At 46.0% G+C, this 22,671-nt stretch overlaps 1 protein-coding gene across 1 annotated transcript; it reads right to left on the bottom strand.

Annotated features, from left to right (window-relative positions):
* Nucleotides 1-6,099: 6,099 nt before the first annotated feature.
* FOXI3 (forkhead box I3) lies at nucleotides 6,100-12,263 on the bottom strand. Its single transcript, XM_031008259.3, has 2 exons — nucleotides 11,389-12,263; nucleotides 6,100-8,313 (listed from the first exon to the last, which is right to left on the bottom strand). The coding sequence occupies exons 1-2, from the start codon at nucleotides 12,104-12,106 to the stop codon at nucleotides 7,691-7,693; spliced, it is 1,341 nt and encodes a 446-aa protein (XP_030864119.1). The 5' UTR covers nucleotides 12,107-12,263; the 3' UTR covers nucleotides 6,100-7,690.
* Between the last annotated feature and the right edge of the window lie 10,408 nt (nucleotides 12,264-22,671).

Genomic DNA, 22,671 nt, shown 5'->3' with positions numbered 1-22,671 from the left:
AGTGAGCCAAGATCATGCCACTGCACTCCAGCCTGGGTGACAGAGCCAGACCCTGTCTCAAAAAACACACATGGATGGGATTGCCCTTGAGTGTGGCTGGGTGAATCACATCATGGCCCTCACAGGTCCCTCATGCCCTGCTGGCTTCTCACCTCCAGAAATCATCCTATTTATAATATTTGTATTTTGTTTTGAATCAAAGGCTTAGTTAAGGCAGAAAAAAAAAATCTATAAAATGCAGCCTGAAGTGAGTTGGTGGGGGTGGGGAGGGGCTAGGATGTTCAGGGACAGCTGTTCTGGAAAACAGGCCTTACAGTTGAAGCCAGGCCAGGCACGGCACTCATGCCTATAATCCCGACACTTTGGGAGGCTGAGGTGGGTGAATTGCATGAGCCAAGGAGTTCAAGACCAGCCTGGGCAACATAGTGAGACCCTATCTCTATTTAAAAAAAAAAAAAAGGAAAGAGTTGAAGCCAGAGAAGACATGTGGCATTGAGCTCTTGTGGCAGAAGGAAGAATGGCAAAGACCCTTAAAAAGACAAGTTTGGGATGTTTGAGGGGCTACAGATGGTGAGTGGTTGGGAGCGTGTGAGGCAGAGGCAGGAGGGGCAGGAGCTATGGTTCATGCAGGGCCACAGAAGAACCTGGGAGTTTGCTCACCAGTAGACCATTCCAAAAGGTTTTAAGCAGGAAAACAATATAATCGTCTCTATATGTATAAATATCACACTGGCTTCCGAGTGGCGAGTGACCTTGCAATAGTAGAAAGGAATGAAATGTGAACAGGAAGGAGCCAAGAGTTGTGGCTGGGAGCCCAGGGAGGAGGCTGCCATGGTCCTCCAGCCAACAGAGGCGGTGATGGCGGCTGAATCCCTGAGATGTCATGGAGCAGTTCTTGTTTCAGGCTTGAATGTGGGGTGTGAGACAGAAATAGAGGAAGCAAAATAAGAGTTAGTAGGTGTTTGGGATGCTGATTAACTGACTTACCTGGTAACTGCAGTTGTTGATGAATGAGTGGACTTCTCTTTCCCGTGAGATTTCCATCCTGGAGGCTATTTGCCAAGACTGCTACTCTGTTCTTACCTTTCCGTAACACAAGGCTAACACACTCACTGCCCAGCGTTGTTGGACAACAAAATGGAAAATGGATAATACTGATGTCAATCTTTCTGAGAAGAGACAAGTGGAGTAGACACAGAGGCCCTTCTTGTTTCGGTTAGGCCAAAACACAGATGAATGTTACCCCTCCCATCAAGCCCGTGGAGTAGATATTGCTATCATCATTTCACTGAGGGGAAGACTGAGGCCCAGGACTGAGTTCGTATAACTGGGGTATGGCCACAGTGCTTGTGAGTGGGCTCAGGTGTGCAGAGTTGAAGGTGAGTGGTGGTAGAGTAGGGTCAGTTGACATAATCCTTAGAGATGGGAGGAAAAAGAGGACACAAGGCTTGTTAATGCCCTGCTTTCTAATTCCAGTACAGAACAGAGGGACCCCTGCACTGTGGTTTACTGAATGAGTTTCAAGGAAGTAAAGGGGGGTGGGGGGAGTGGGGAGACTCCAACACACTCCAACAAAGGAGGTAGCCTTGAACCTCCTTTGAAGTGCAATGCAAAGAAGTCAGTCTCTCCACACAGGACTGGGGTTGAAAGCTGAGAGCCAGGAGTGTAGACACTGATACTGATGCTGATGCTGACTGGTTAGCTTGAATAGAATGTGCCTGGAGGCTGGAAGGGCTGAGGGAACTGACTCTAAGCATGTGCAAAGGCCTGAGGCCGTGAAGCAAGTTCCGCATGACTTGACCCAGTCGCTTCTACAGAAGCACCGTGGCTTTGTACACCCGAAACCATCCTGGTCTGTCTTCTCCCAGCAGAAGCTGCAGCCTCTCGGCCAGGCCTGGGGAGCTGTCCTCTACTCTTCCAGGAGGTTAAACCATTTTGTCTCCCATCAGAGCCTCATAGCTAGGTAGGGAAGCTCAGAGCAGCCCCAGGGATCCTCTCTGTCCTGGGTATATCTGTTACTGCCCTGCATCATGCTTGCTAAGGGTCTGTCTCTTTTTCTGGGTAGTGAGCAACTTAAGTCAGAGAATGGGTCTTAGTCATCTTAGTATCCTCAAAGCCCAGCCCGATGCATGGTGCCCAGAGGAGATTTGCTGAGTCAGTGGATACACTTCTTGTGAGGCTCAGGCTCCCAACAAGCATCCCCATCATCTGGCTTTCCTGGGCAGCTTCAGAGCATGAGACCTGAGCCACTGGCCTGGCTGCTAGCTGATCCTGAGGAGGAGGACATGCCAAGAAACAGCGACTTCCCTTCCCGTCTTCACAAAAAGGAGCCCCAGACCCAAAATCCAACCTCAGGAAGCATACAGAAAAAAATGCCTGGAAGGAAACATTACTGAATTGGGGCGGCAGGAGCCTGGGTTCCAGGCCCAAGTCTGGAACCAACAAACTGTATGGCTTTTGGCAAGTCACTTAACCTCTCTGTGCCTCTCCCTTCTCCACTTTGAAACAGAGAGGCACTATTGTAGGTTAAGGTCAGGAGGCCTCTGACATCACACGGCCTAATTTTGAATCCCTGCTACACAACTTACCTGCAGCAACCACTTAGATCTGTGACCATGGCCCGGTTATACAAACTCCCCAGACCTTAGTATTCTATTGATGAGATGGATAATAACAGTATCTATTTCATAGAGTTGTTGGGATGTTAGTACAGCTAGTTTATATTTAATATGTGCTGTAGGGTAGTGCCTGGCACCTGATAAGTGAGTTGTCATTATTGTAATGTTATTATTGTAATGTTGTCTTTTTAAAAATGATGACTGCTATTCATGCCTCCCAGGGTTTTGGTGATGATCTCCTGACATCATGAATAAAAAAGTAGGGAGGAATTCAGTAGGTATCTGGTCTTCTGTGGCCTTTTTTTGTTTTAAAATCTCACAAGAAATTCCTTCTTTTTTCAGCGGAGCCAGCACCCAGCACACACCCCAGCTGACAGCTTTCCATGACAAAGGCAAGACCACCAGGTCTCTAGCCCTGAAGCCAGCAAGTCTCCAGTCTCAGGAAAACATGGGAAGGAGGGGAGGGTTCATTAACAACCTCAAGGTTTCACTACTAGAGCAGCTAAAGAAAATAAAAACCCATTAGACCCTGAGGATTTAGGATCTTTCCAAGTCTGGAAAGTCTCTGGAGGGAAGAGAAGCAGTTTGGGCCTTTGCTCTGAGGTTCAGAGCAAAGCTTGCCCCATTTTATCCTGGGAGGGACTTGGGGACTTGTGAGCGCCCTCAGGGGATGGAGAGGGTGGTGGGGGGGAGGGGTACAAAGGCACACAGTTCTGAAGCCTCTGGCCTCCCAGGCTGCTGTTTTTCCAGTAAGTTCAAGAATGGGATGAAGAATCTAAAAGTGTCAAGAAAGAAATCTGAAACCTGCTTATTAATTCCTCACCTTCTCCTTTGCCGTCTTACTCTGAATGGTTCACTAGGTCCTAAAGGCTGGAAGGCAGCTACTTAAAGTTATAAATGTGCTGCTAAATGTCCTATTATACACAGAACAACCTCTACAACAGAGAATTATCCAGCCCCAAATATCAGTACCGCTGATGATTGAGAAACCCTGGTCTAGTTAGAGGCAGGTTTCCAGCTATTTCCTTGGAAATGATGGGCTGCATGCAGTCCCCCTGAGGACCACACCCCAGGATGCAGAGCTCTCCTTGAGGCATGAGGCCTCAAAGCACATTTCTTTCTGTAGTAGATTTTTTGCTGCACTGAAATTAAATTTAATCTAAGTAACAGAACTGTTCATCTATTAGAAATAAACGGGCCAGGCGCGGTGGCTCACCCCTGTAATCTCAGGACTTTGGGAGGCCGAGGCGTGTGAATCACTGGCAGTCAGGAGTTCGAGACTAGCCTGACCAACATGGCAAAACCCTATCTCTACTAAAAGTACAAAAATTAGCCGGGCATGGTGGCATGCGCCCTAGTCCCAGATACTTAGGATGCCAAGGGAGAATTGCTTGAACCCACGAGGCGGAGGTTGCAGTGATGCAGTGAGCCAAGATTGCACCACTGCACTCCAGCCTGGGCAACAGACTGAGACTCAAAAAAAAAAAAAAAAAAAAAACCAAAATGCTCATATGCCTAAAGATCCTCTGAAGAGTAATTGTTTTATTCCAGCCCTTTCAGATGTGGGTAGGTGGAATGAGAAAACCAATCGTTCGCTCTCCCCACAGTGGTTTGTTGCCACGCTGCTCACATCTCTAGTTCTTTAGGACAAAGAAGCTGAAGACAGGAAAGCAGTAATACCCAGGAGGCCAGAAGTGATCCCACTTTAAGTTTATTTCATGTGATTCTTCTTCTCAGCATGCAGTGAACTTTCTTGGGAAAAACTTTTCTTTGCTGCCCCAGTTTACATTATAAATTAATTTACAAATATAGAGTTGTGCTAGAAACAATATTTATATAAGTCCATGATATTTTCATATACAAAAATATCCATAGAAACCGTTTTTTTGTACACATACTGTGGGAGTAGGTAGTCTTTGGTTGTCTTTCTGCATAATGTTAAAAAAGTAATGGTGATGTCATTTGTACCTCAATAAGCTGTTTAAAAAAATAATTTTCTGTATGTATATTTCAAAATAAAAAATTTTTAAAGTAATGCTGTGAGAGTCTCGGGGTGAAAAAATACCCAGGGAATTTTAAATTTTTTTACAATGTGCTTCTGTTCCTGTTTCTAAAAAAGTTAAAACCCCAAACTAGCCATGCTCACATCCAAAAACGTGGTACAAAGGCAACCCACAGGACGATGAATTAATTTTTGTGGAACACCGTTCCCATAAATTTGACAACTACCTGCATTTTAATGAACACTTTTTGAATAAAAAATTTGTTTTTTGAGACAGGGTCTCACTTTGTCACCCAGGCTGTCATACAGTAGCATGATCTCAGCTCACTGCAGCCTCAACCCCCCAGGTTCAAGTGATCCTCCCACCTCAGCCTCCCACGTAGCTGGCACTATAGGTGCACACCACCACACCTAGCTAATTTTTGTTATTTTTTGTAGAGATGGGGTTTCACCATGTTGCCCAGGCTGGTCTCAAACTCCTGGGCTCAAGTGCTCTGCCCGCTTAGGCTTCCCAAAGGGTTGGGATTACAGGCTTGAGCCACTGCGCCGGCCCTGAATAAATTCTGTCATTCGGCAACTAGTGGATTAGTGTACCGGGCACTCTACTGGGCACTAGAAGGTTGACCATAAAAATTATTCAAATGATACCTCTGAGAAGTAAGAGAGTGCTAAAATAAATAAGATTAAATATATCTTTTTAAAAACTGACCACAAACGGTTTATTGTATTAAAAACTATAAAATCCCATTTCTTCATTGTTTTAAAAATATTTTGTAGACACAGAGTCTTGCTGTGCTGCTCAGGCTGGTCTCAAACTCCTGGACTCAAGCGATCCTCCCACCTCAGTCTCCTAAGTGTTGGGATTACAGGTGTGAACCATTGCACCTGGCCTAAAATTCCATTTAAGAGGTTTTTTTTTGGCTAGGTGTGATGGCTCATGCCTTTAATTCCAGTGCTTTGGGAGGCAGAAGTGGGCAGATCGCTTGAGCCCAGGAGTTCAAGACCAGCCTGGGCAACATAGCGAAACCCCATCTCTACACAAAATACAAAAAAACTGGCTAGGTGTGGTGATGTGCACCTGTAGTCCGAGCTACTCGGGAGGCTGAGATAGGAGGATGGCTTGAACCCAGGAGATTGAGGCTGCAGTGAGCTTTGTGGTTTTTTTTTGAAACCCCCATAAAAAAAATTTAAAAAATTATTTTAAAATAAAAAAATTTAAATTCAAAAATTTACAAATTAAAAAGTTAAAATATTAATTCAAAAATTTAAAAAATTAGCTGGGCATAGTGCACACCTGTGAGCCCAGCTACTGGGGTGGGTTGGGGGAGCTGAGAAGGGGCCACTGTTTGAACCTGGGAAGGTTGAGTCTGCAATGAGCCAAAATCTCACTACTGCACTTCAGCCTGGTTAAGAGAGGCAGACCGTCTCAAAAAACAAAACAAACAAAACAAAACAACAACAACAAAAAACCCACAGACACACACAAAAGCTATTTTTAATAAAATTCTAATAATACTTTGTTAGAAAAGGAAACATCCAGGATATAAGCTGAAAGGGAGAGGATGCCAGGCTAACCATTACAAACTAGGACAATTGTCACCCCAGATTTTGGACTATGGCAGCAGAATTCAGACAGAGGTGCCGCCCGGGGGAACACACCAGATGACTTTTATTTTCAACTAGAATCTTTGGTCAAATGAGATCTAGCTCCACTCCTTCCCTCTATGTACTTATAACTGGCTATGGAGGCTGGTTTCTTGGTTTTGCAGGAAGTAGAATACAGAAGTTACAAGCACCAGCTCTGGAACCAGATTGTCTGAGTCTGATCCTGGCTCCAGTTTACTATCAGTCTCACCTTGGAAAGTGGTCACAACTTTTTTTTAGCCACCTGTGCACATTTGAGCTTGCAATCCTGGTATACAGTGATGACTAAAATAGACAAAGTGACCTAACATCCTGAAGTTTCACTTCCCTTACATGGAAAATGGGGGTAGTAACAATACTCACCACCCAAGGTTTCTGAGAGGATTAAATGAATACATGACAAGTGCCGAGAACAGTGCCTGGCACACAGGGCTGCTTGTGCCATTTTACTGCCATTAGAATATACCATGTACCAGACAGAGGTGATTTGTGAGCTGCCTATGCATAGCTCAAGGATTTGTGGTGTTGCCTAGGACAGTATGATAAACAACCAAAAAAAAATCTTCAGAGGCAAATGACACAAAGTTGGAGGTTTCCTATAAAAATTCAGATATCTGGCTCTTCTATAAAAATCAGAATGCTGGCTGGGCGCAGTGGCTCACACCTGTAATCCCAGCACTTTGGGAGGCCGAGGCGGGTGGATCACCTGAGGTCAGGAGTTTGAGACCAGCCTGGCCAACAAGGCGAAACCCTATCTCTACTAAAAATACAAAACATTAGCTGGGTGTGGTGGCAGGCACCTGTAACCCCAGCTACCCAGAAGACTAAGGCAGGAGAATTGCTTGAACCCAGGAGGCGGAGGTTGCAGCGCCACTGCACTCCAGCCTGGGCGACAGAGCGAGACTGTGTCAAAAAAAAACCAAAAAAACAAAATCAGAATGCTGCCAGAGGAGAGAAAGAACCAGCTGTTCCCAGCAGCCTTCCACTAGTCAGTCCCAACTACCCTCTACTGCTTCAGTTGCCAACTGATGTTAGTTTTCTCACCCAGTAACTTCGTTGGCTTATGTTTTTTTAGCCATCTGTACACACTTGAGCTTGCAATCCTGGCATACAGTGATAAACAAAATAGACATGGTCCCCGCCCTCACGGGGCTCACAGGCTACCTATCACAGAAGACAGTGAAACGGATTTCTCTCTGGAGAGGCCCACATGCAGAGAAACCTGTAAAAGCTCGCTGGGTTGTAGCAAGAGTTATCTACTACACCCTCGTTACTCCAAGTGTGGTCAAAGGACCACGAGATCACCCAGGAACTCGACAGAAACGCAGAACTCAGGTCCTACCCCAGACCTACTGACTTGGAATCTGCATTCTAATCAGCATGTGTGCACGCCTCAGGTGTGCATACTCAAGTCTGAGAGTCTGCTCTACACCTCGGAGCCCTCTCGGGGGTAGATGAGGCTGTTCACCATGCTAAAGTTGTGGAAAGGGCTGCTGAAGGGGCTGCTTTGCCCCCCACTGGTGCTGGCAGGGAAAGGACTGTAATAGGAAGATCTCTGGCCGGTGCTATTGCTGGTGCTATTGCTCAGTTGCAAGGTGTCTGCTGAGGCCTCTGAGATGGAGGTCGGGGAGAACATGCCGCTGGAGGGCAGCTGGGCCCCCTGGATCCCTAGGTGGCGGCTGCCAGGGAGAGCCCGCTGGGTACTCACACTGCTGCTGACACTCAAGGAGCTGAGGCTGCTGAAGAAAGTGTTGAGACAAGGGGTGGAGGTGAGCATGGGTCCTCCAGGAGATGAGGCAGTACTCTTGGTGCCCTCCGGAGGCTCTGGGGAGTGGGAAGGCCTCAGCAGAGTGGAGGGGCTCTCTTCTTCTGGCTTCCCACCCACTCCAGACCCCAATCCTGAGGAGAGCCCTTCTTCGGACTTTGATGTCCCAGCAGCCACTGTGGAGCTATTGCTGGCCTCAGAGCGGCGCTTTCGCTTCCGCCGGAAGTTCCCATTGTCAAACATTTTCTCGCAGTTCGGATCAAGAGTCCAATAATTACCCTTTCCTGAGAAGATGAGAAAGACCAAGTTAGAGAAGGACCTATTCTATGCCTGTGTACTCAGCTTCATTTCTGGGAGGAGAGCAGACTCTCATTAGATGCTGACAAAGATGCTCAATTCACTCTAATATTCAAACCAATCCTCTTTTGGGGAAAATGTTACTCTTTGCTTCAGAGAAAAATCCAGAACAAAGATGTTCTGGCCACCTTTACCTCCTCCTGGTGATGTCTACTACTTAAATCTGAAGACCTAATTCCATTTCTGAGACACTTATAATTAAATCATGTAACACCTTCACTAATTCTAGATCCAAATTGTATGACCTTGCAAAGTCATGGAATTCTGATGCTACTTAAAGTTGAGCATCAGACTGGGCCAACATAGTGAGATCTCGTGTCTACAAAAAAAAAAGAATTGAGCCTCCGTTTCTTTATTTATAAAATAGAGATAAGGATAGTACTAATTTAGTGGATTGACTGTGAGGATTAACTATTTCAGCATAGTAGCTGGCACACAGTAAGCAGTGCAAAAACAGCACTTAACAATTATTATTCGTTGAAAGTGCATAATTCCCCACCTCTGAGAAAAATGCCCCACTGGAGAAAGGCAATTTCAAAATGACAAAAAAAAATTATTACTGAGCAACTGTTTTAACCATGCATTGGATGGCATAAATTTTGAGTATGAGGAAGCTCCTGGAATCTACATCCCCTCCTCATTTTGGGCAGGACCTGCCCCTACAAATCCTGCAAATGTTTCACCCATTGGGTAAATAAATTTCAGACACCAGGGCCTCATTTTTCTGCATGTAATGCTAGTTTTGTTCTATTTGCCACAAGTGAGGTATAAAAGATCTATCATCTTGGAGGATTTTATCTCCCAAAAGCTTTTTTCACTTCTGGCAAAAGAATCCAATGTTTTAAAGTACTGTAGAATGCTTATCTTGTGGTAAGTGCTTTACACGGATAACCTCAGCTACTCCTCACAGCTTTATGGCGATAGGCAATATAACTCCTTCCACTTTTCAGATAGGAGAACTGGGGTGCAGACTGGTTAGTAACTTGTCATATTCCTAGTTAGCCATGATAGTCAGGATGTAAACAGGCTGGCTCCAGACTCAGCATTTTTAAAAAAATTATTTATTTATTTATTTATATTCTCTGAGACAGGGTCTCCCTCTGTCACCCAGGCTGGAGTACAGTGGTGTAACCTTGGTTCACTGCAGCCTTGACCTCCTGGCCTCAAGCGATCCTCCCACCTCAGCCTCCCAGAGTAGCTGGTATGACAGGAGTATACCACTATGAATGGCTAAAAGACTCAGCATTCTTGCTGGGCGCGGTGGCTCACGCCTATAATCCTAGCACTTTGGGAGGCCGAAACGGGTGGGTCACTTGAAGCTTAGCAGTTCGAGACCAGCCTGGGTAACATGGGAAAAGCCCATCTCTACATAAAATACAAATTAGCCGGGCACTGTGGCATGCTCCCGTAGTCCCAGCTACTTGGGAGGCTAAGGCAGCAAAATTGTTTGAGCTGGTGAGGCAGAGGTTGCAGTGAGATTGCGCCACTGCACTCTAGCCTGGGCGACAGGAGTGAAATTGTCTCAAAAAAAAAAAAAAAAAAAAAAAACCTCAGCATTCTTAACTAACCACTGGGCTAAGCTGCCTCCACTTGAACCATGTTCTGCAAGTAGTCATAGGAAAAAAAATTACATAACTAGAATCTCAATAATATCTCCACCTATCTGGATACGTATATTGTGCCACGTTGGTACCAACTTTTTTGATAAAAAACTAGCCATAGACCCCTGACCTTTTAGAGTGAAGTCTAGAGGAGTTTACATGACAATTTACATGATAATCTTGGGTGGTACAGAAGCCAAATCAAGAGGATGCATCTTCTAGAACTGCATACCCTGCCCAATACAGTAGCCACTAGCCACACATTATTATTGGGCACTTGAAATATGGCTAGTCAAATTGAGATGTAGTGTAAAATACACATGGGATTTTGAAGACTTAGTACCGAGAAAATAACAAAGAATCTCATTAGTAATTTTTATATTTGTTATATGTTGAAACAATATTTTGGATTATTTAGTTTGTATCGTATTTCCTTTGGAGAGTGCTGGTCTACAGTGACTTCAGGGATGAGCTCATTCTGAGCTCCAGAATAGTCACATAATTTACACAAAATCCTGGATCTCTGTAATGTGCAACTAAAATGGTTTCATCTCTTTTCTCTTTTTCCTATCACAATCCCCTTCCCTTTCCTTGTCCTGGGTTCCTTCTGAAAACCTCAAGTAGGATTCTCTGTTTCTCTCTTCTTGTTAATCATTTCTCCACCTCTACCTCTCAGAGAAGGTTAACACTCACTCCACTGTAACACAGACCTCCTCACTCCAGGAGCAATTGGGCTGAGACCAGAACGCAGCAAATTTGGGATATTCATTTCTAAATTTCTAACTAGTTAAGGTACCCAAACTGCAATTTGCAGGACCTCTCTGCTTAAAGTTCTCCCATCCCAGACCCCCGTCTCATGATGCGCGTGCCACTATCTCTAGAGGTAGGCACCGTACTTGCTCTATTCAGGACACAGCGAACCTCTCTGGAACCCGATGAGGAGGAAGTGCACCTAGGGACAGCCGGGCTGGACCCCAGTTCTCCCACCGCGTCTTCTGCGAAACGTGATGGAAATCCCAGCTCACACGGATCCCTTTATAACCATCCCTTATCTGAGAGCTCACTTGTAAGTAGACCCTCCCTTCAAAAGGCCTAAGGAACACCACCCAGGGGTAGCCTTCTGTTCTGGGATACAGATTTTTTTCGTTTCTCTAATTGGCCCGCCTCTGCGAATGTGGATGTAAAGGTCAAGCTCCTTTCTCACTGAGTCTTCCTTCCGAAGATCTCCTGCTCCTTCCCTTCGTCCTCTGGGTTGGGTGGTTATTCCTCCATCCGCTCCCACCCGCAGCCTGGACAAGAAGACTCCTGGCAGATCTTCCAGCCGCACACCGACCCCTGCGCCGGCCCTCGCGACCCGCGCCCGCCCTCCCCGGCTGGGAAGCACCTGCCAGCGGCCCTCACCTGGGTCGTCCTCGTCGCGGGGCACCTTCTTGAAGCAGTCGTTGAGCGACAGGTTGTGGCGGATGGAGTTCTGCCAGCCGGCCTTGCTGCGCTGGTAGAAGGGGAAGCTATCGGCGACGAACTGGTAGATGTGGCTGAGAGTGAGTTTGCGCTCGGGCGCGCTCTGAATGGCCATGGCGATGAGCGCCGAATACGAGTAGGGCGGCCGCACCATCTTCATCAGGTCCTCGCGGCTGGCCATGGACAGCCAGCCCAGCTCCCCGGGCCCCACGGGCGCGGCGGGCGAGGCGGGCGCGGCGGGCGCGGGCTGCGCGAAGGGCCGCTGAGAGCAGCCGAAGGTGCCGGCGGCGGGCGGTGGCTGCAGGAAGGGCCCGGCCGCGGCTCCGGGGGGCGGCGGCGGCGGCGGGGCGCCCAGGTACGCGGCGGCGGCTGCGGCGGCGGCGGAGGGCGGGCCTCCCACGCCGGGCCCGTTGAGCCACAGGTAGGGGTTGGCGGCGGCGGCCGGCGGCGCGGCGTAGTCGGCCAGCCCGTAAGGCGCCCTGGCTGCCGGGGGGGCGCCCGGGGCGGCGGCGGTGGCGGCGGGCGGGGGCAGGCCGGGCTGCGAATACACTCCGAAGTTGTCGCCGCAGTAGAGGGCCATGTCGGCGGCCGTGGGCGGCTGCGGCGCGGCCGCGGCGAGGGGCGAGCGGGGCTGGTCTCGCCGCTCGGGCGAGAGCATCCCTTTGGGGGCCAACCCTGCGGCTCCGCCTTCACCCGCGCTGGGCGCCCGGTGCTCCGGGCCGGGGTCGGGCGGGTGCTCGCGGAGCGCCTGCTAGCCGGCCTCTTATAACTGAGCCCGGCGCGGCTCCTCCTGGGCCGGCCCGGAGCGGGGCGGTGGCCGCGGGCCTGGGCTCTCCACGCCCCCGCCACGCCCCACCTGCCCGCGCGCCCAAACCCGGAGCCCGCCCGCCCCGCCCCTACCGCCGCTCTGCCCGGGCCCGGGAGCGTCTGGGAGGCCGGCGCCTCCAGGTTTCGGGCAAAAAGCAGCACCCCATTCCTAGCCCACGTTTCTTAACATCATAATAAGTAAAGCCACGAATATTAAAGAGAAGATAACCCGAACAGTACGAATGATTTCTAAAAAGTTAACTTGGGGTGGCCGCTCGGGCCACCTGCCTAGTAGTCCTTTTGGCTTTTCTACCTCTTTCCTCCTAACCTTTTGTGATCGAGTCGCGGAATTCACGTCCAGTCTCAACCGATCGGCTTCCAGTCGAAAATAATCGATGTGATTTACAACGCTTTGGGGTATACGGTAGAGGTTATTAACAGGCCCCCTTGGCGTGTCCCCTTCTCCTCGGGGATTCTGTGATTGGAGGAACGGAAATCAGTGTTGAGTTTTTCTAACCAAACTGTAGGTTCGCTCACATTCGGGAAGCATTTATTCGTTTTCTGTGCGGTTTGTACGGGCTTTCGTGGTGATTTGTTATCTTCAAAAACATAAAGGTGAATGTTTTCACAGACATTTAAATAAGTAGCTTCGGAATTAGCATTTTAAACCCGAAAGTTTCAAAGTTTTAAGTAATTTAAACTGTGCAAGAAGCGCTCATTTACAAAAACAGCCTCATCTAACGGGCAAGTCTATGACTTGCCGTCTACTTTTGCTAAGTTTTTTAATGCGTCTCCCTGCCTGGGAAACAAATAAAACCTGTAAAATACTGTGGCGACCTCACGTTCCACGTAATCATCCTCGATTGGCTGGAAACAACAATATGAAAATTGTTTATTTTACTATTAAAAGTATTCCTAAATGTGTTCTTAATACGTGACAGGTCTGAGGTTTTCATTTAACCGAGAGGGAGAGGGAAAACGTTTTTTTCTATTTGCCAATTGCCGACTGGCAGTTCAGAATATTTAATCATTCGGAAACTTCCCTTCTCCTCCAAGGCATTTATTTTCATGATGAAATTAGTTATGTATTTTGGAGGATTTTTTTTTCTTCTGGCGTGTCACCTCTTGAAAATGAAATCCAAAAATATTTAATCAGCAAATTTGGATACCTAAAATGCAAATCACACTTCACATGTCACTATTTAGTCGTCTTTTCTGGGACCAGAAATAAATTATTGTCAACCCTTTAAAGCACTGTTTCTATTCAATCTCCTGGCAAATGCTGTAGAAAAGAATAGTGTTTGTCTTAATTGTCTTATTTTGGTTCAAGGATCTAAAATGTTTTCATAATTTAGATAAGCCCAGTGTTGTTTGTTTTTTTCTTTCTAAATGGCCTGAAATGAAATGAATTTTTTTTTAAAAATAAGGATGACAACTATGAAAGGAAATTGGAAATTGGAAAACTTTTTTTTTTTTTTTTTGAGACGAAGTCTTGCTCTGTTGTCCAGGGTGCAATGGCGCGATCTCGGGCTCACCGCAACTTCCACCTACGGAGTTCAAGCTATTCTCCTGCCTCAGCCTCCTGAGTAGCTGGGATTACAGGCGCCCACTACCACACCCAGCTAATTTTTGTATTTTTAGTAGAGATGGGGTTTCACCATGTTGGCCAGGCTGATCTGGAACTCCTGACCTCCGATGATCCACCCGCCTCGGTTTCCCAAAGTGCTGGGATTACAGGCGTGAGCCACAGCACCCAGCTTGGAAAACATTTTAAAATAAGTTATAATACAAAAATTTAATATTTGTTCTTAAATGTAAAGGTCTAAACTAAAAAGAAATTCCAAAAGAAAAGCTGGGAACCTAGATGGCAATAAATTATGAAAAATTTGAAACCGTCTCCCTTTAGTAATTTATGTCCTTAAAAATATAATGATTTATCTTATCTTTTAGCAGATTGCTTGCCCGTACATACTTTGTAGTTTTTCTTTAGAGTCAAATTCTTAGCCCAATAGCTCCAAATTATTCTGAGTGAGAGACCATGATGTCAGATTATTCTTTCTTGTTTTGATTAAAGGTTCTCCCTGCGTGGGGTATTTTGTTTCTTAACTGTATGTTAGTGTGTGTGTGTGTGTGTGTGTGTGTACCTTAGTTTTATTTAAAAATGGCAGAGCCACCTAGCGACTCTTCACCTGTGTTACAGCATACATCTCTGTAGTGATCTGTGGGGTGGACGCCCCCTCTAGGGGTTTGGAAGTTACATTTTCATATCTATTTTCAGTCACGTATTAATTAGATATAATTTTTACTGGTCATAGCCTAAATTATTGAATATCAAAATCAAAATAATGTTTTTCGTCTCTTTTTTTTAATTAAACAAAAAAAGCATTTGATGAGCTTAAATAAAATAAAAACTGTGTTTAAAATGCAAGTTCTCTGTAATAATGTTTTGTTAAATTGCCTTTTACAATATAATCAAGGCAATTGATTAAGACACCTACGCCAGTGTAAAATAAGAATAACCTCACCAACAAGGTGCAACCCTGTCTCTACTAAAAATACAAAAATTAGCCAGGCGTGGTGGCAGGCACCTGTAGTCCCAGCTACTCGGAAGGCTGAGACAGGAGAATTGCTTGAACCCGGGAGGCAGAGGTTGCAGTGAGCCGAGATCGCGCCATTGCACTCCAGCCTGGGCGACCCAGCGGGACTCCGTCTCAAAAAATAGACAGCTGCAGACCGGGCAGGGGGCTCACGGCTGTAATCCCAGTACTTTGCGAGGCCAGGGTGGGCGGATCACTTGAGGTCAGGAGTTAGAGTTAGAGACCAGCCTGACCAACATGGTGAAACCCATCTCTACTAAAATACAAAAATTAGCCAGGTGTGGTGGTGGGCGTCTGTAATTCTAGCTACTGGGGAGGCTGAGGCAGGAGAATCGCTTGAACCTGGAAGGTGGAGGTTGCGGTGAGCCGAGGTAGCGCCATTGCACTCCACCCTGGGCGATGGAGCGAGACTCCGTCGCAAAAAAAAAAAAAAAAAAAAAAAAAAGAATAGTAGACAGTTGCATGTTTTCTTCACTGGAAAATAAAACATTTTGGGAAATTATTCAACCCAAAGAAAATATTTATTTTCCACTGCTGATTGGCAACATTCTTGTTGCTTCTTTGAAATGGCAGAGCAGCAATAGTGAATTATAATGGAATGTAGTCATTTTTAATAAATACTGTAATGGAATGTAAAATGTATTACAATCATTAATTTCCAGCATCCTAGAAATATTGGCACATTAGTGTTTGTTAATATTTTTACATATTTCCAAAGGAAGAAAACAGTAATACAAATTGAGAATAGCCTCAGTGCTCTTAACTTTGAATGGCTGCCAACTTGGACCAACATCATGCTGGGCGCAGAGTCAGTCCTTCCTGTCTCAGCACCGTGATTTACTCATATCTGTGAAAAAAACCCCACAAATAGCAATCTACCCGTGTCTTCTGTCTAGCTTTCTACCTTGCACTAGTTACTATACCTCTCTGACATCATCAAATATGTAAATCAGAAGCTCTTTGAAGATGAATCTTTGTGTGTAATTATTATTATTATTATTATTATTATATATTTTTTTGAGACGGAGTCTCACTCTCTCACCCAGGCGTAGAGTGCAGCTCGGCTCACTGCTAGCTCCACCTCTCAGGTTCAAGTGATTCTCTTGCTTCAGCCTCGCGAGTAGCTGGGATTACAGGCGCCCGCCACCACACCCAGCTAATTTTTTATATTGTTTTTAGTAGAGACGGGGTGTTACCACATTGCCCGGGCAGGTCTCAAACTCTGGACCTCAAGTGATCCGCCTGCCCAGGCCTCCCAAAGTGCTGGGATTACAGGCGTGAGCCGCTGCACCCGGCCTTATAATTTACTTTTTAAAAACACCTTGCACACTATAGAATAAGCAAATATCAATTTTTGAAATATCAATATCTGTTGAATTAATAAGTGGCTACTTACAAATGCCTCATTGGAACAGAAATGAGCCTATTCAAGAAAGTGTAAAAGTACACACCCACAAAACAAACAAATCCCAAAATGGGACCTGGGAAAAATTTCTATAGCAAAAAAGAGAAGCATTATCCAATTTTGGAGAAGATGCCCCACTTTGAAAATAATTTACTAGAGTGGTGGGAAGATTTTAGAAAATATCTGCTTTTTGTTTTCAGTACAGCGTAAGAAAGTTTGGCCTTTATGAAACAAGACGTTAGGATAAGATGAAAAACAAGCAAACTTTGGTACAAGTAGAGATAAAAAAGGAGGTGAGAAAAGAATGCAAGAAAACTTGAATTGTGATAGAATACAGCTTTCAGAGTAAGAGACCAAAATATGTAAAGTTAATTAGTGCATTTATTGTTTTGAGGAAAGGATGCTTTATTTAAGGAAAGATGTTGCGATAACTGAAGCTGGATCCACTACCTGATTCCTTATTTGGTGTCTTTTTTTTTTTTTTTTTGAGACAGAGTGTCATCCCATTACTCAAGCTGGAGTGCAGTGGCACGATCTTGACTCACTGCAACCTCCGCCTCCCAGGTTCAAGCGATACTCCTGCCTCAGCCTCCCGAGTAGCTGGAATTACAGGCGCCCACCACCATGCCCAGCTAATTTTTGTATTTTTAGTAGAGATAAGGTTATACCATGTTGGCCAGGCTGGTCTCTAACGCCTGACCTCAAGTGATCTGCTTGCCTCAACCTCCCAAAGTGCTGGGATTATAGATAGAAGTAAGCCTCTGCACCTGGCCTGGTGTCATTTTTTTCCAACTTCTTTTTTTTCTTTTGAAACTAAGTTTTGCTCTTGTTGCCCAGGCTGGAGTGCAATGGCGCGATCTCGGCTCACCACAACCTCCGCCTCCCGGGCTCAAGCCATTCTCCTGCCTCAGCCTCTTGAGTAACTAGGATTACAGGTGCCTGCCACCACGCCTGGCTAATTTTTTGTATTTTTAGTAGCGACTGGGTGTCACTATGTTGGTCAGGCTCGTTTTGAACTCCTGACCTCATGATCTGTCTGCCTTGGCCTCCCAAAGTGCTGGTACTACAGGCGTGAGCCACCACACCCAGCCTATTTTTTTCCAACTTCTGACCACTCGGTTCTCATTTTAAAGTTGGTAGTGTCATTAGAGAGGGGCAAACTGAACAGCCTCTCTCCCATTCCTTTGATACCTCAAAGGCTGTGACTTGCAGACTGAAACAGAACTCAGAAGGACTATTTATTTGCTCCTTTAACAAATATTTACACTTTACTTACCGAGTCTAGTGTTCGTGGGAAACTGAGGCAGCCCTTTCCCCCCATGAAAGCAAGCTTTCCACTAATGTGGCATTTGTTTTCTGTTCCACGAGTCCCTTTCCCTTCCAAGCTCTTTATGTTGACATTAACCAAACTACCCCTGCCAGTTACCCCACTCAGCCACCTGGGAGTTGGAAAGACTGGAGTGAGCTACAAATACAGAGTGGACAAAAATGAAACCCAGGGCGTGCAGAAGCAGGGGTATGGCCCAGGAACCACCCAGCCATATACCAGCCGACACCGGAGACCTATGGCCCTTTTTCCACTGCAAACGTTAGCCATATGAAGTCTAGCAAAAAGAATGAATCCTGAGCATTCTAGAAGCCTAAGCGTCTGAGGATCCCATGGAAGTTCCATACACTTAATCCAGGAAAATAAGAGAAAAAAATGATTAGCCAAAATATTGATGCTCCAGCAATTCCTGTGCCTGAGCAAAGGTTGTTAATCTGCGGTTCCTCTGCTTGAACCTGAAGCCCCTTCCCCTTGTGAGTCTCCCTCCTCCCATATCTCTGGAATGCTTCCTGGCCCCTGGCTCCAGCTGATTAACCTCATTCTTGAGCTTCCTCAGCTAACTTCTCACACTCCTCCTTCTGCTTTTGCCCCAGCCTCCCAGTGAGTCTTCAGCTTTCCTCCAAGATCCGAGATCCAAGATCTTTTCTGAAAGCTCTGCCCAGACTGAAAAATGGCTCCCCCAGGATCCTCCCATGGTGTCCTCCCCTGCGGGGATCTCCACTGAAGGCTGCATTTCCCTCCACTCCTCCCACCTCAGGGCCAGAAGGCAGATTGGTATCATCTGTGCTCACTAATGCCCCTGCCTGAACATTCTTTCTCCTCTCTCTTACCAAAAACTCCTTCAAGTCTTTTAGCTGTTCTGCCTTCTCTCCCTCCTCCTTCTTCATTAGACTTCACTCTCTGGTCCACACTCTTCCAGTCTCTCCCAAGCCCTCCATCATGATGGGGTGACCCAGCATCCTCCGATGACTCATCAATTGCCCCGGCCCCCCATTTTCAATAACCAACACTTCTGCAGTTTAGCCACCCACTATCCCAGATGTTCTCCGAGAATGGGGATTGTTTCTTTTTGCTCATATATTTTTAGAGCTAACAATTATGACACATGTACTAAAAACTTGGCACTGTGCTGGGCACCCTACATGCATTGTCCCATTTAATTCTCACAGTGATCCTATGGGATAAGAACTGTTATTCCACATTTTACAGAAAAAGCAACAGACATAAAGAGATTAAGTAACTTCACTAGGGTCCCCCAACTTATAAGTATGCAGCTGGGGTTCAAACCTAGGCAGTCTGTCTGGAGAGTACATGCTATTAGAACGCAGCTCGAACTGTCTCACCCATGATTTCCCCAGGCTCAGTCCACTGCCTGACTTTAATGCATCTTCAACTGTTGTTTGTTGCTTGAATAAATTAAAAAGCATTAAATGGTATTTTTTAAAACGATATAAAAAATTTTTGCACACAGACGTGTGCAGGGCAAAGAACATGGAGATATAGGAAGACAACCCTCTGCAAGCCGAGAGAGGCCCTCAGGGAAAACCAATCTGCCAACACCTTGATCTTGGACTTCTAGCCCCAAGAACTATGAGGAAATGCATTTCTGTTCTTTTTTTTTTTTTTTTTTTTTGTGAGATAGAGTCTGGCTCTGTTGCCCAGGCTGGGGTGCAATGGCGTGATCTTGGCTTATTGCAACCTCCGCCTCCCGGGTTCAAGCAATTCTCCTGCCTCAGCCTCCCAGGTAGCTGGGATTACAGGCATCCGCCACAACACCCAGCTAATTTTTGTATTTTTAATAGAGACGGGGTTTTGCCATGTTGGCCAGGCTGGTCCTGAACTCCTGACCTCTGGTGATCCGTCCACCTCGGCCTCCCAAAGGGCTGGTATTACAGGCGTAAGCCACCGTGCCTGGCCACATTTCTGTTCTTTAAGCCATCCAGTCTATGTGATACTTTGTTGTGGCAGCCCTAGCAAACTATTATATAGGTGGGTTTCCATTCCTTCCTCTCTTTTAAAAATTTTAATTACTGTTTTTTTTTCTTTAGAGACGGAGTCTTGCTCCGTTGCCCAGGCTTGAGTACAGTGGTGAGATATAGCTCAATGTAGCCTCAGACTCCTGGGCTCAAGTCATCCTGCCACCTAAGCCTCCTAAGTAGCTAGGACTACAGGCACATGCCACCACGCCTGGCTAATTTTTTATTTTATTTTTGTAGAACTGGAGTCTCACTATGTTGCCCAGGCTGATCTCAAGCTCCTGGCCTCAAGCCATCCTCCTTCCTTGGGCTCCCAAAGTGCTGGGATTATAGGTGTGAGCCACCATGCCTGGGCCATCGGCAGAATTCCCTGAAAACCTGCTTTCCTCCTTTGTTCCTGATCTCTATGGAGGGTCTCTTGTTGATCTAGTTATCTAAGCCAGAGAATTTAGGGTCTTCTACCTCAGTGACCAAGTTGTGCCATGATAGCACTTTACTCTCTGTCCCACTGGCAGCATTGAGGTTCATCCACCTTCATTCCCTTCTGGATTACGGCTATCAGTCCCTTGTTGGCCTCCCTGCCTCCTCTTGTGCCTTCCAATCCTCTCTCTACACCACCCTCATAATGATCCGCTAAGAGGGCAGATCCAGTCACGAGCCTCCCATGCTTCCAACTCTCAGTGGCTCCCACTGCATGACACATGTGATCCTAGCAGAGGCAGCTCATTTAGCCAGCCTTGTCCACACTCTGTGCTGGCCTCATACTCTTCTAAAGCTCACTGTTTTGCCAAATCAGGCATCATATCATTCATTCTGATATCCTCTTCATGAGTTTTGCTGATTCTCTAAGCCACTTATGCTATTAATTACTTAATGTTTTTCTTTTAATAGATTCAATTTTTAAACTTAAATTCCATTTCCTCCCGCTTCTTTTTTTTTTTTTTTTTTTTTTTTGCAGATGAGGTCTCTGTCACCCAGGCTGGAGTGCAGTGGCACGATCTTGGCTCACTGGAACCTCTACCTCCTGAGTTTGAGCGATCCTCCCACCTCAGCTTCCAGAGTAGCTGGGACCACAGGTGTGTGCCACTATACCTGGCTAAGTTTTGGTATTTTTGGTAGAGACAGAGTTTTGCTATGTTACCCAGGACAGTCTTGAACTCCTGAACACAAGCGATCTGCCTGCAACAGCCTCCCAAAGTGCTGGGATTAGAGGTGTGAGCCACCACACCTGGCTCCATTTTTTGAAAAAGAAACCATACAGCATTACTGTAAGTTAAAAATTTGAAAAGATCATTTGCCATAAACAGAAGGTAAACAATATAAATAGATCATTAATTGTACTGATAAAATTGTTTCCTGGCTGGGCACTGTGGCTCACCGCCTGTAATCCCAGCACTTTGGGAGGTGGAGGCGGGCAGATCACTTGAGGTAAGGAGTTCGAGACCAGCCTGGCCAACGTGGTGAAACCTCGGCTCTACTAAAAATACAAAAATTAGCTGGGTGTAGTGGTGCACGCCTGTAATCCCAGCTACTTGGGAGGCTGAGTCATGAGAATCACTTGAACCCGGGAGGCGGAGGTTGCAGTGAGCTGAGCTCGCTCCATTACACTCCAGCTTGGGCGATAAGAGCTAAACTCTGTCTCAAAAAAAAAAAAAAAAATGTTTCCTTATGTAATGTTTCAAATGTTTTAAAATGTAAGCATAAATACTGTAATACAAGTTAATTTCATTGATTACTAAAAATCCAACCTAAAAATAGATCTTCAATAAGAATAGAACTATTATGATCAGTATAGAAACAAAGTGATATTAAATTTAATGAGGATTATTTTCAAATTATGTTATAAATTAGTAAAACAAATTCCATTTTATGAACTTTTTAAAACCAGCATGCCAAGCACCATGGCTCACACCTGTGATCCTAACACTTTGGGAGGCCGAGGTGGGCAGATTGCCTGAGCTCGGGAGTTTGAGACCAGCCTGGGCAACACGTTGAAACCTCATCTCTACTAAAATACAAAAAAAATTAGCCAGGTGTGGTGGCATACGCCTGTAGTCCCAGCTACTCGAGAGGCTGAGGCACAAGAATTGCTTGAACCTGGGAGGCGGAGGTTGCAGTGAGCTGAGATCGTGCCTCTGCCCTCTAGCCTGGCGGACAGAGCAAGACTTTGTCTCAAAAAGCAAACAAACAAAAAAACCAGCATGAAGAATTGCAGCTCTCATGTGTCTATATGGGAATGGAAAAAGGTATTTAATTGCCCCATTTGATAGGTTTGGCTAACTTTTTATTTTATTTTTATTTTTTATTTTGAGACAGAGTCTCCCTCTGTCACCCAGGCTGGAGTGTAGTGGCGCCATCTCGGCTCACTGCAGCCTCGAACTCCCTGACTCAAGTGATCCTCCCACCTCAGCCTCCCAAGTAGCTGGGACCACAGGCACATGCCACCACTCCTGGTTAATCTTTTTATTTTTTTGTATTTAAATAGAGGCAGGGTCTCACTATGTTTCCCAGGCTAATCTTGAACTCCTGGGCTCAAGCGATACTCCCACTTCGGCCTCCCAAAGTGCTGGGAGTATAGGCATGAGCCACTGTGCCTGGCCTTGCTACCTTTTATTCAATAAATATTTGCTTCCAAAAGCCATCTTAAGTAATCCTAGGATCTGTTGTGAATTTATGTAGATATTAGGTTGGCGTAAAAGTAACTGAAGTTTTTGCCATTACTGTTAATGGCAAAAACCGCAATTACTTTTGCACCAACCTAAGTTTAATCCCAGATAATATCCAAAAAGGAATAGAGAAATGATTTCTTGTCCCTGACTACTGTTACTGGACAATGATTATGACAATCTTTTGTCTTGGCCGGGCGCAGTGGCCCACACCTATAATCCTAGCACTTTGGGAGGCCGAGATGGGCGGATTACTTGAGACCAGCCTGGCCAATATGGTGAAACCCTGTCTCTACTAAAAATACAAAAATTAGCCTGGCGTGGTGGCGCCTGGCTGTAATCCCAGCTACTCAAGAAACTGAGGCACGAGCTGAAACTGGGAGATGGAGGTTGCAGTGAGCTGAGATCATGCTACTGCACTCCAGCCTCAATGACAGAGTGAGAC

Source organism: Gorilla gorilla, chromosome 12, assembly GCF_029281585.2.
Source record: "Gorilla gorilla gorilla isolate KB3781 chromosome 12, NHGRI_mGorGor1-v2.1_pri, whole genome shotgun sequence".
In the NCBI taxonomy this organism is placed as follows: Eukaryota; Metazoa; Chordata; class Mammalia; order Primates; family Hominidae; genus Gorilla; species Gorilla gorilla.
The sequence above is the reverse complement of the archived record's forward strand: the minus strand, read 5'-3'. Positions and strand labels throughout refer to the sequence as shown.

Coding starts and splice junctions, on each gene's coding strand:
- FOXI3 (XM_031008259.3), bottom strand. CDS start 12,106: ATGCTCTCGCCCGAGCGGCGAGACCAGCCCCGCTCGCCCCTCGCCGCG. Junction 8,314..11,388: donor CCGCGACGAGGACGACCCAG/GTGAGGGCCGCT, acceptor TCATCTTCTCAG/GAAAGGGTAATTATTGGACT.